The following is a 13,705-nucleotide window of genomic DNA, read 5'->3' on the forward strand; positions in this document are numbered from 1 at the left end:
TGTTCCCGTCCTTTTTAGAATACATAAACAAACGCTATTTAATATCTGAAAATGACTGACATTATCTTTGAAACATAATGTGCCTTACGTTATGTTTACACATGTCATTTTGAGACTTGTAAGTCACATGTTTTGAATTTGGCATTTGGTAATTAGAATTCACATTGAAATAATAATAATTAAATACAACGGGAACATAGTTTAGTATAAAACTATTTGAAGGTGAAAAAGAATCGTAGATTGGGAAAAGCAAAAGCCCTACAAAAAGATTTTGGATAAGCAAGAATCTTTCTGACAATCTGCTATGAAAACTTTCAACAACGATCCATACATAACGCTACTGAGACTTGCGTCCACCCACCAATAGCGTTAATCTCATGATTTCGACCAAGTCATTTAAGTCTATGTTCTAGTACTTGACACGTGTACGGTGAATAACTTGCCGACATTACGAGTAGCCTTATCCTGTTCCAAGAAACATTATAACTCTATGTAACCATCACTTTGGCCCAATGTGTCAATGCTGTCTTTATCATCAAACTTTTTCAGATATCCTTATCCTATCTTATCTTCAATGAAAGTGAAAGGTTTTTATTTTCTTTCTTGTTCTAGATACAGACCCAGTAATTTTATCTTTTTAACGACAATAACAAGGATAAAAGACACAGTAATTTTATCTCTTTCTTGTTTGACTCTTATGTTTAGTCAATAACATGAGTGATAGATACTCTTTCTTCTCACGATGTTCTGTTTTTCTCTAAGAATGTTTTAACCAGGCTTCCGATAACATGCTAATTCTTACCAATGCAATATCATATTTTCTATAAATAAATAAAAAAGGACACACAGAATTAAGCGAGCAGAAGTGATGCATTGATTATCATTGTGTCAAATTATGTTAACCTTTCTATTGATTTGAAGTGTAAATTAATAATTTTATTTCTCAATTAAAAAGTAAAATAAAAAGTAAAAAGTGAAATAATTATGGTGATGATCCTTGAACTTGAATCTAAGTTTGACTTTGGGCCCCCAATACAATTATTGAGGTGTCGGTGAAATTTTACGGTGCCTGTGGTGCAGAGTATGGGAGATATGTAGAGCAGTGGGTGATTATGTAGATGCGGTCCAGATGTGCGGGGAAGCATGGGCAAAATTTCCACTTATTTAAGGTTTTTTTTTCCTTGATTTTTTACTCTTAAATCTTGTTTTATACTTTTTATTCTAATTTGTTATTGATGCAAGGTAGAATTACTAATTTACCCCTTTAATTAACAAAATGTGAAGGAATTAATAATCGGAAAGAGATGCACAAGTAAAAGTACGAGGACCACAGTTAAATTCCAAGAACTGTATTGTAGGACGAAAGTGAAGATCGGGTACAGATTCAGTGACCGTTGTCATAATTTACCCTTTCATCTTTATCAACTACTAGACATTTATCACCAAATGAATTGAATTTGGGTATAAGATTTATGTACAAACCACATCATTTGATTACTAGGGTGGTTGCCTCAACCCAGAAATTGGACAATGGGAATCTTGGCAGACGGGTTATACACAAACAGAATTACAAACCTCCACAGGATCTACAATAGCAACACTCAGTGTCATCTCATTGCTCCGTTTAAATTGGCACCGAAAAGCTTTGCACCTTCCAAATGCTGTTCAAAACATAAAAAGAACAGTCACATCCTCAATTTCTTGCCTTGAAAGATACAACTATCAACTAAGTTATCAAGAAAAGATCTTGACCTTCTCAATGCTACAATGGACCTTAGATTATGCACATGTAAAAATATACTACAATTTGAGAGTTGAGACGAACAAAAGGAAAGCTATAAGCCCAAGCACCCCTAATGAAATTCAAGAGAGGAAAGTAAATACTAAACTTGGAATGCAACATTGTTTATGTTTAGTAACCTGATCAATCTATTTCTTGGTTTTGAAAACAATAACCAAAAGAAAAGTCACAGAATGCCGATCAGCTTTCATTACCGTATCTCGAAGATTCACTTGCCGTAAATAAGCTCGTTGAAGGTTTGCATCCTTCAAATTGGTATTGCTCAACTTGGCACCCTAGCACGCAAACAATTCAGCCAAATAAATCAAATATGAGAGCAGTAGGGAGCAGATTCTTTTAAGATTCATTTATGCAACATAATGTGATACAAGATGAAACTACAGATTTTTTTCTTTGATATTCATTTTGGGTAAACATGGGGTATTTCTCCATAACAACCTCTTATACCAGCTTATATGATTGTCATATATATGAACATTCTTAATCACGGAATTAATGTTTCAAAAAATCATGCTGAGTGTGTTCTTTCAACATTAAATCAAATAAAGTATAAGAAATGTGTGCCTCTCAAATGCAATTATACACAAATATGATATATAAATATAGGGAGGAAGAACATGAACAAAAGTTGGCTCCGTAAACTAAAAGATAGATGCCATAAACATTTTTCGATATGTGAACTCAATTTATTTTATGTCAGCCACATGAATACATTTTTTCAATTGAGCCATTTCTTAAATATTTCGTTTTAACTTGTCTTTGTTCGCCACTTGTACCCGCCCCTGCCCCATGTACACTCCCTAATTAATTTAAATTGCACTTAATGATATATTACTCATGAACCATTTATTAATGATAAGTCCATCTCACAGAAACATCGAGGAATAAATCTAGCACAGCTTCTAAGCAAGAGACATGCAGCATCAAATTGTTAACTGACTCTTCCTACTCATGCAACATCAATAAAACAAAACCTGTTGCCTACAGCATGTAGGAAAAAATAATAATTTCAATCTGGTACATACTAAGCAAGAGAATATGTAACAAAAAAGTGACTCTTACTGCACATACAGCGTCAATAAACAAAAAACTGTTTCCTCTCCAATGTCAAGATATTCAGAATGCAGCATTAAAGAAAAAGCACGACAAATTTTACATTGCATTTCTTGTTATACCTTCACCATTCACCTCCAATGACTACCTAGTCCAATGTCAAGATATTCAGAATGCCGAATCCAAAGTAGAAAATAATTCAATGGATATCTTACATTGCTTTTCTTTTTATACCTTCACCACTCACCTTCAATGACTACCTAGTACAATCACCAGACATTTTCCAAAAAGCACCATAGATTTGACTCCAAATCTAATATGATAAACATGTTGGTATTATTATGTTCTCTATCTAGCACTAGAGTTTCACTGCCGACATTTATTATGTTAACTGAAGCATGAAAGACTAATTCACCATAAAATTATCCAACCTTCACTGTTAGGGATCCCAGGAATTGAAAAATCTCAGGATTCCTGGTGGTTGAAAATGTCCCAGGTATATTAAAGTAATTCAATGTCCCCCCTCACATTACTAGGTAGGCAACCAGGTTGTGAAGAGGAAAGGAAAGAAGCTTGGGTTAGGAAATAGGGAATTCCACTATTATGCCCAATATAGGGGCCCAAATTATTAAAAACACCCTACATGAAATGGACTTTAAAAACACACCCAAAGCTCTTATAAATTACAAAACTGCCATCAATTTCTTAAAACAAGCCCAACCCCAAAACCTCATTTATAAAAAACCCAAAACACTCAATAGGGTATCAAAGTAATTTAACAATAAAAATTAAATTCAACAGGGCCAGCTGTACTTTTTTGGGTTTGTTTATGGAAAATAAATGGTAGGATTTATCTATATCACTAGTGCTAAGAATGGATATATAACTAAATACGTCTAGGAAGTATCCAAGAAAGATAACTCAAGGAGAGAGAAACTGAAATGTCTCAGATTAAAATATGAGAACTAATTGCCCTAGTACTAAGAAGGCTGAAATGTCTAATAGTAGAAAATTAGAACTAATCCCTAAAATGGTATTCTTCTTGAATGTCCCTTCCCTAGTTTGGTTATATGAAGGGAATCAGAAGCAAAAGATTATTACAAAGTACAAATAATGGGTCCCCAATCTACCCATTAATTGTTTGATAGAAAAATGCAGGTCCACAGATAAGGATCCTTCCATAAAGGTGAAACAAACAAGGGAATGGAAGAATCATTTTTACATTTCTATCCCCTTCCCTCTACTATCTCAGAGCAAACGAAGCTTTAGAAAAAGGCAAAACTGTTTTGGTAGAAAATGAAAACTATTCTAATGGTACTCTTCTCCTCCAAAAAAGGGAGAGCAAAGACCTCTTCCCTTATGTCGCAATGTATTAGCAAGTCGATGGAGCTAGGTGGTTCAGAAAACTTAGAATTATGACAATTCTTAAGCTTCTTTAGAAGTCAAACAGGATAATTGAGTTCTCAAAATCAATTTATAGGAATGCTTTTAATCTCTTAAGCATAAGAGACATATTTCAGACTACGTGTTTTTTTTTGGCACATAACCTCCACTTTACCTTCAAATTTGCTCCTTCCAGAATAGCTCCCTCTAAATTGGCATCTGTAAGATCAGCATTCTGAAAAAAATAAGAGAAACAAGTAATATATTATTACCCTCTCTAAGGACCAAATCCTAAGGCATCTTGCACTCATCAACAAACAAACGATTGAATGATTAATTGCAGTGCGATCAGCTTGAAAATCAGGAAATTCTTCTCTTTTTTTTATTTTTTTAAAAATGAAGTCACACCAAAGAAAACATTTGGCAACCTCCTAATACAAGAATATTGAATTCAAAACGATTAACAGAGAGCGAGAGAGACACAGAGAGAGACAGAGACAGAGAGACAGAGAGAGAGCTTTTTTCTTTATGGCTATATTTTTGGTGGAATCTTTTACTCTCCTCCTTATTTCCTTCAGTTTCTAATAGCAGAGTCATCTTCCTAGTGGTCCTTGTGTTTTCATGCTCTCTGACTATGAGTCATTTAGAAGGAAACATCTTATTGTAAAGGATATCTTTACTGTGTAGCTCACTGGCAACGAACAGAAGGAATCACATACAAAAGCTCACAACAAGTAAGCCAACCAGCTGGTGAATACGAATTACAGAAAGGCTTTTCTAGACAGATTTATCGTTGTGCTCGTTTTAGTCTGAAATCAATTATCTATAAGCGCCAAACGCAAAATCATGAGCCGAGATCATAAAGAGCATACTGCGAGTAGGAAGTGGAATTAATCCTCCCAAATAAAACCAACATGGAATCTGAAATTTATGCTGCAAAGGAGAGGATTGGGATGTCTTAAAGTGTTCCTATTGAAATCTTTATTTTAAATTCTGAAGGTTATCACACCAGTAAATTCTAATGCTGATAGTTCTTCTCGTTCAAATCTGCAAGAACTATGCCCATTGTAAAATTCAAAAATTGGCAACAGCTGCTGGAATATTTCCTGACAGCAGCAGTTTCAAGATTGGCACTCATTATAAACTATCAAGCGTACTCTAATGCTTCTAAGGTTTTCCAGAATGGTAGACATATGTGTCTAAGCTTAATACTGTAAATTTTCAGATTTGTTGGATTTGTGCTCTCTTTTCAAGAATTTTTAAAAAGATTCGTGTGTCGATTGATAATAAATCATATGATTTATATGAAATAGAAAAAAAGGGGCAAAAATTGTAGTTGGATCCGGATCCTCTGCTTGTTTTTTATGTGCCATGATATGCTTGACTTTTATTATAAGCATGACACCTCGTTTAAAATATATCTAAAGGCTAAAAAATTGACAACACATTTATCTTTAAACACTAAAAAAAAAACATTAAATGTAGGAAATAAAAATTCTCTTTAACCAAATATGGTTTTCTCCCTCGCTCTGCAGTAAGAACCTAACAAGATGATCAATATCAATCCTTGAATGGGGAAAAAAAGTGTTGGGTCCTTCAACTTCAAATATTTGTTCTTAACAAACACTTCAATTCCAGTATTTTACACTGGAAAATTATTGTTGATTTCAATCCCAAAATTTTAGTCGGGTATTTGGCCAAATAGGCATTTTCAAAATTCTGCATATTTTCTGCAGCCATGCCAGCACCATCATGTTCTTTTTCTTCAATTTTTATCAATATGCTTTGAAATAATCTTTTCTTATGCGAGAAAAGAAAGCTATATGTTCAATGTGTTAGAAAGGTAATTTCAATTGTATGTCCTGAACTTAGGAGGGTGATACATATTGTCCGAAACACATGAGAATCAAGATGAGGAAGAAAAACTTGATGTGAATACAGGGACGACAATATTTATTTTTTCAGTTATTGTTAAAGGTTTTTCTTTTCTATTCTATTCAAAATTATGTGGCAGTCCTTTTAGCCATTAGATATATTTTAAATGAGGTGTCATACTTAGAATAAAAGTCAAGCAGATCATGGCAAAGAAAAAGCAAGCAGAGGATCCGGATCCATTATAGTTAGCTTGTAAAAGAAAAATATAATGTCCTATTCACCACCCTCCAGGATGCAATTTCATTCATGTGCCAAAATTCTAAGCCTAAATTTCTATTTGCTTTAATTCGTTAAAATCCATGACTTTATTTAGAGGTTTTTTTTTTTCGATAACAAAATCTGTAGAAAAGACAATGGAATGAAGTAGGAAAAATAAGCTTTTGTAAGCTCAACCATTACTGGGAATCGACTCTTAAGGATAAAAAGAAAAAAGAATCAAAGTAATACAGGCAACTGACAGAATATAAGACATGCAGTTAACTTTGCCCTCATTAATGGAAGTAAATATGTTCGGCACCATAGTAAAGATTCAATGATGTTAGATGACTAGTTCATCTTTCTTGCATGAAGCTTCACAGACAAACAGTTACTATCTTATTAATGGATGTTCTGGAAAACCAAGAAGGACAAATTACTTGAAAAATAAGTGCGCTACATATTTAAATTGATAAATGCAGAACCTGTAGGTGTGCAGAACGCAGGTCTGCCTGGCAAAAGCTAGAATTAATCAAGCATGCATCTGCAAAAGGATAAAACATGATTAAAAGGAAAATTCGAAATCTTAATAGGGGTAAACGAGAGGTGCATAAACTTACTAGAAGTTAAAAAAATTAAAGAAAAAATTAAGTTCATGTTAACAGAACACATGCAAAGGAATTTAAGGCAACACTAGGATGGAACTAACAAATAGAATATTACTAAAACTGTATCAGAATGGAAAAAAGTTTGCCTTGTAGATTTGCACTCTGAAGATTAGCTCCAGCCAACAAAGCTCCACGGAGATTTGCCCCAGTAAATTCACATCTTCCCTAGGTAAAAGATAATTGCATTAATCAGGCAGCCCACTAACATATTATACATATTATATAATCAATATCACTGCTGTGGAATTTCAATGTCATACTCCCGCAAAGTTGCATTGAGAAAAATGGCACCCTCAGCATCCACATCCTGTGACAAAATATGAAAGCTTCAATAGTCATGCTGATGTTATAAAAAGAAATGATAACCCTATATACCAAATAAAATAAACAGTAGAAAATCTTTAATTTTAATACAAGTGTACAATTAAAACTTTGGATTGTGGATGCTAAACCAGGTCGATGTTCTTTTACAGAAAATAGAGTGGGTATTTCTAATAAGATATAGCATGTATAAATAACAGTAGTTGTTCTCAACAGACCAGATGTACCATCTATCACTTAAACTTACCTTGAACTTAGCACAATGAAGGTTTGCACGTGAGAAAAAGACATTTCTCAGACACGCATAGCTGAAGTCGACAAATGACAGGTCCTGCAATTCCATTGATAAAATAAGACCACAACATCAAAGACACAGTATCAAACAGAGTTTTTCTTGCATTTTTACCATCCAAAAGAAGTTCTTAATTAACAAAAGAATCAATTTCGAAAGTAGCACTCATATGCCTCAATTTGGTAACACAAATGGCTAAGTTTAAACTGGCTTTTCCAGAGCAGCTTCAAATGAACTGTAGAAAAGCTGCAGTAAAGTACTTGAATTCCTTCAGGTCCTGTGTGCTGTGCAGAACATTTGGTGAATACCAATTGTCATCATGACCCAAATAGATACTACTAGTGGTCTGCTTGGTATTCTTATTCACTAGCGAGTGCATTAAAGCATGAAACTTCAGTTGGTTTTAATTTAAATTCATAGAAGGGTTAAATAATCTAGCAATGAATGTAAGTGGTTTCAACATGCTTAAAGGAAAATTTGTTCATTCTTAACATATATTCAAAATGTAAAAAAATTTGGTTATAAAAGGAACGGTACACTAGGCTTGAAAGAGGGCATTGCAGAGAAAATGCAGATGCATGGATCTCTTTAGGGTGCCGCATTCCGTGCCCGTAATGCTGATGCTACATGTTCTAAACGGAAACTAGCTTATTGTAGTTTGCAGTTAAAATGTGTTTTTCCCAATTTCTAGAAAACGAATCCTACAAGGCACAAATCTACTGCTAGAAATGTTTCAGAACTGAGAACCTGAGAAATTACCAATTTTGAAAGGTCAAGGCCAGAAAGATTGACACCTCGAAACCTGACTCTCTCAGACTGTATACACTTGATGATATCAGTACGTGTTAATTCTGTATCTAACTCTTCATCCTCCTTCTTCTTATTTAGGATAGCATGTATTCCATCTATCAGCCCCTGAAACAGTTTCATAAGTTCATAGCATTGTTGATTACTGATCAAACAGAAAGAGGCAGCACCCATTTCTAAATATGGCAGGATTAGTTGTGATGGGAGAAAGAAATGGCAATAATTTTTTACGTGTAAATTTATTAGTAGATTGATGCACGAATCTCAGCACAGGTATAAACTCCACTACTTCAATTTAGTTAGAGATGAAGAGAAAAATACATAAAATGGTTTGGGGTTGTATAGTTGCAAAATATAAGGATTTGTTTTATTGCCGACAGTCTGGAATTATAAGCATTTTATGTTAATAGACTGAATCTGAACTAGTAACCACGTTGATCATTGCTTGAATGTGTAGTCCAGATTCACACTTTGGCAATTAAGATGCATATGTTGCTAGACTGTATATCGCAAGACAACATTACCTTACATATCATATACACTTACATAACAAAATGTAGTTAGAAAATGACGCCTTATAAGAAACCAAGATTAATAACATCACTTGTGTATTTGAGTTCACTTGGATAGTAAATAAGGCCAACTGACCAGTATAAAAAGACAAGTTGGCAACCACGAAAATTGCTCCCATGGGCCACACATGACTAGAAACAAGTAGGAAATAGCACTACGGGCATTGAATAAGTCCCTCTAAAGAGATCCATGCATATGATTTTCCTCCGTAGTGCTCTCTCTCAAGCCTAGAGTACCATATTACCGAAATTATGACATTTTTCAATCTATATTGAATCAAAACATTCTTTAGCAAACTGAAATCACTTACATTTGTAACAGTGAGCATTCAAGTTTATTTGAACCTCCTATCAGTTTAAATGCGAAGGAACTAAAAATTCATGATTTGAATAAACAAGTATACAACATGAATTAAAGTGCAATCCTGATGAACTCAAAATATATCGCCAACTCTTCTGAACAAGAATAAATGAAAATTAAAACCAAACTTACAAGAAGTTGATAGTATTCAGCCTCCCTAAGAACTTCTGTATATTTCGAATCTTTTAATGTGGGAACAACACCATCCCTCAACCAATTAAGGATGTGACGGAAATGTTTGCCATCCCTATCAAGAAATACATATCCCTGCAAGAATAAAAAAGGATATAAAAGATTTGAGAAGTTTTTATAAAAGGTTCCCAAATGAAGGAATTAACAATCTTCTAATAAACTGCATGAGGAAGAAAAACTTGCTTGACATATTAATAGCTCCTTGGTTTCATTTGATGCAGAAGTTTACCATTTCATTAAACAATGGGATAGTGTTTAATCTAAATAGACTGATTTAAAAATCAAACTACGCTGAAATTGATCCACATCTTTTAGTCAGGCGACAATTGTTTAATAGAATTTCTCCGAGCTTCATTCCTCCACATCTAACATATGCTTGGGTTGTTGTCAGGCAATTGAGACAATGCCAAACTTAACATTCGATGAAAACGCAAGACAGAAATTGCTCCAACCAAGCAGAAGCGTATACCTTTTCGGGGTCCTGACACAGAGTATGGCGACCACTGAACATAGCAGCCAGCATGGAATCCGGCTCACGCTGAGTCAAAGTATCAATAGTAGTGCAAAACTTCTTTCCTCCTGTTGACAAACAATAAAAGCATACCAAATTATGTACCCAATTCTCAAGTTCTATAGTATAGGTACACTATCAAAAAGTTTTAAGTCCAATAATTAATCTACATCATCAACTATTTACAACTTCAATTAGTTATACACACACATATGCATAGCTCTTCCATTCAAAGGTTGCACTAATTGCCTTACATGGCCGAACTTTTTCCCAATCTCATCCCGTAGAATCAAAATATTCAATTCATTTTCCTTATTTTGCTTGGTTTTCTCAGGCACCAAAACAACAAAAATATATTCTTTTCAGAGACTAGGGAGAAAATTAAAATTTAGGATTTACACTTCCATTTCAGAGCAATCGAATCGATTTAAAGACATTTTTGATACTGCAAGAAACAGCAAATTCACATTAAGATAGATTACAACAGAGAGAGAGAGAGAGAGAGAGAGCTGACCGATGTTGAGGCGAATCAGAGAGGATGAATCAGAGTCATTCGTCATTGATTTGAGGGTTTCGATGAGGAAATGAGTTGAAAATGGCCGTCCCAGTAATTCAAAGCTCTCAACTTGTGTTTATTTGTTTGGTTTCCAAATTATGGCTTTAGGTTTAACGTTGCAGCCTATTTGGAGTTCAAGTTGGCTGTGCTTTACTCAGCAACGGAGAAAGAGAATAAAGAAAATAACTATCATTATTTTTAGGGTAATTCGTAGCAATGGTCTCTCAATTATACTCGAAGTTATATTTTGGTCTCTCAACTCAAATATTAGTTGCAAATGTCACTCAATTGGGTGTTGTGTTGTACCATTAGTCCCTACCGTCAATGCTCTTACACTTAACAAAAATTTTAACCGAGTTAGACGTAGGTGGTGATTGCAACACTCTACAAAGTTTATGTGATTAAAAATAAAAATGATAAAGGCACATATGCCTAAAAGTTCAAGTGATATTTATGTAAATTTCCCTTAATATTATTATTTCCTCGTCTTTTTTTTGTATTGCTATTTCTATTTTATTTTATTTTTTATATATTTTTTGGGTCAAAATTTTTAATTTCTTTTATTACCAAGAGGTCAGATGTTTATGATACAAAAGAGTTTACATTTTGGGGTTTGTCATGTCATTGTGTATAATATTTTACATACTATGTTGCAGTGTCTATTTTTATTGTTAGTGTATGTGTGCATGCACGAATATTTGTTTATGATTCAAAATAGTTTACCTTTTGGTGTTTGTCACACAACATCTATAATATTTTGGAGTGTATGTTTTTTTTTGGTTAATGTATGTGCACATGTGCGAATAAGTGTTTATGATTGCAATTAATTTACCTTTTGGTGACTATCAAGCAATGTCTATAATATTTTAAATACTATATTTGATTGTCTATTTTTATGTTAGTGTATGTGCGGGTGGCCGAATATGTGTTTATGATTCAAAATAGTTTACCTTTTGATGCTTCTCATGTAGTATCTATAGAATTTTAGTTGTAGCGTCTATATTTTTAGACACTACAGTGCAGTGTCTATTTTTCTATTAGTGTATGCGTGCGTTTCGAGAAACAACTATTGTTTGTCGGTTGATAGAAGCAATGTCATAAGGTTTCTTTAGACACTCCATAAACCTATACTCAATAAATTTAGCTCTTATACATATCAACCATTTTGATATCTATGACTCCAATCTTATCATCATTAAGAGTCGAATTTCATTACAACTACATCTTATGAAGTTCTTTGGAAGGTACTAGGTTTGGCAAGTATGTTACCATTAACCATGCTTATCCTAATAGGATATCAATTAATCATCATGGAACGAACCAAAACACTTAATGTTCTATTTATCTTTAGGAGAATTCTATTATAATATGATGTCATGTTCCTTTAGTATAACAAAGAAACTTTTATCTTCAAGTATTCCTTTCCTTGATCAAATCAAGGGTTTTAATACTATTGACAATATGCTTCTCTTTTATACATTCTTGAATACTTTAATGGTGTGTTTACTAATCAGGAGCTGGAATTCGAATCGGGAATTGAATTCCACCTATGGAGGAGTCTTGCGTTTACTTCACATTAAGGCCCTATTTGGTTTACATAACGGATTTGAGGGGAAATTACTTCCCATGTCATTTCCCAATGGATGAGAAATGGAAGATTCTTTTCCCACGTTTGGTAATTGATGTGATTAAAATGGACAATATCGCTCAAATTAGTATAGTAGTAAATAGAGTATCGTTCCAACATGGATCAAGTTAATCTATTAAATATTATAGTGATTTATTTCTAATTATATTTGAATTAAACAATTAGAGAATTATGACGATTAAAATCTAATTAAGCAAATAAAATAAATTGAGATTAAGTGAATAATGTAAAAGATGAAAACAAAGATAATGAAGCACTGGGACACCGATTTCACCTAGCTAATCCCACCCAAATCCTTCTAGCTTGTTAATCCTAATTACCTAACATGTTGTTAATCGTTTTCCCTTACCTCATCAATACTCTCTTCCGAGTTACATTAGTTGTATTCCTTACCATCAACTCACTCAATTACTAGGTATGGATTTAGATAGCTAAGAACCCATTAAGATCTGTGGAAAACATTGAAGATTACACAAACCATAACCTAATCTTCCGAGTCGGCTATGTAATTTATGGTACTTGTTACAAGAAGCTATTTACTAGGAATCTCCTTCCGGTCTCAACCTAATTCTTCCAATCATGCAATTAATTGAAAGCATTAAGAACGGTAACAAGCACTCAATATGTATAGATAAATAAAATTAACAATATCAAAGAATTTGAGTATTCATAGCTAAGCTACATCGTAGCCCTGGTAAAAGAAATTAGTTCATGAAGGACTTATTGAGAATCATGATGGTTGATGAAGACATGGAAGGCACCGAATTCTCCAAGTAGAATGCCAAGGTTGCGCAAGCTCTCTTCGTATTCTCCTTTGAGTGTTTCAGCTATGAGTATGAATATGTAGGAATTTGATGGTAGATGATGGAGGATGGAGGATGATGGATCAATGACCCAAACTCCCTATTTATTATACTCCTAGAAATCCTACCTATCTAAGGTATAATTACAATTATTATAAAAGTAGGATTCCTTCTAATGTAGGGACTTCTTTATTTCTCCTTGTTTGACTTGATAAGACTTGAACCATCTTAAACTAGGAATTTTGACAACATTCCTTGCGACAGAAGGAATGACTTGACTTCTTTTTAATTAATCTCAAATCTTCATCTTCTTGTCCCTTTTTACCTCAATTTCTCATATTTCACAATTCCTTCACTAATCTCACAAAACCAATTAAAACATCCAATTTAATCCAAGGAAATTAACAAATAAATAAGTAAAGGAGACATAATATATATATAAAATATAGGCTTATCAGTAATGTTGGGAAAACAATTGGGGGATATCACTTTATTTCCTTTCCCATGTTTGTTTGGAGTAGGAATGGAAAAAAAAAGTTGTATAATTTTCCAATTATACCCATATTAAATCAAAATTTTTAAAAAAAGGCATTTAATAATATATTGT

At 33.5% G+C, this 13,705-nt stretch overlaps 1 protein-coding gene across 3 annotated transcripts; it reads right to left on the reverse strand.

The window, feature by feature from the left end:
• Positions 1 to 1,333: 1,333 nt before the first annotated feature.
• Positions 1,334 to 10,778, reverse strand: FIP2 (potassium channel tetramerization domain-containing protein / pentapeptide repeat-containing protein). 3 transcript variants are annotated; one of them, XR_002526858.2, is made up of 12 exons: positions 10,606 to 10,777; positions 10,050 to 10,159; positions 9,521 to 9,655; positions 8,408 to 8,563; positions 7,604 to 7,687; positions 7,296 to 7,342; positions 7,122 to 7,195; positions 6,853 to 6,911; positions 4,413 to 4,472; positions 1,996 to 2,076; positions 1,556 to 1,661; positions 1,334 to 1,522 (listed from the first exon to the last, which is right to left on the reverse strand). XR_002526858.2 is itself a non-coding variant. In XM_021959641.2 (11 exons), the coding sequence occupies exons 1-11, from the start codon at positions 10,649 to 10,651 to the stop codon at positions 1,608 to 1,610; spliced, it is 906 nt and encodes a 301-aa protein (XP_021815333.1). In that variant the 5' UTR covers positions 10,652 to 10,777; the 3' UTR covers positions 1,334 to 1,607. The 3 variants fall into 3 exon arrangements, 2 of the variants coding, with proteins under 2 accessions (XP_021815333.1, XP_021815334.1); XM_021959641.2 differs by having other exon boundaries at positions 1,334 to 1,661; XM_021959642.2 differs by lacking the exon at positions 8,408 to 8,563 and having other exon boundaries at positions 1,334 to 1,661; positions 10,606 to 10,778.
• Between the last annotated feature and the right edge of the window lie 2,927 nt (positions 10,779 to 13,705).

Source organism: Prunus avium, chromosome 7, assembly GCF_965620075.1.
Source record: "Prunus avium chromosome 7, drPruAviu1.hap1.1, whole genome shotgun sequence".
Lineage (NCBI taxonomy): Eukaryota > Viridiplantae > Streptophyta > Magnoliopsida > Rosales > Rosaceae > Prunus > Prunus avium.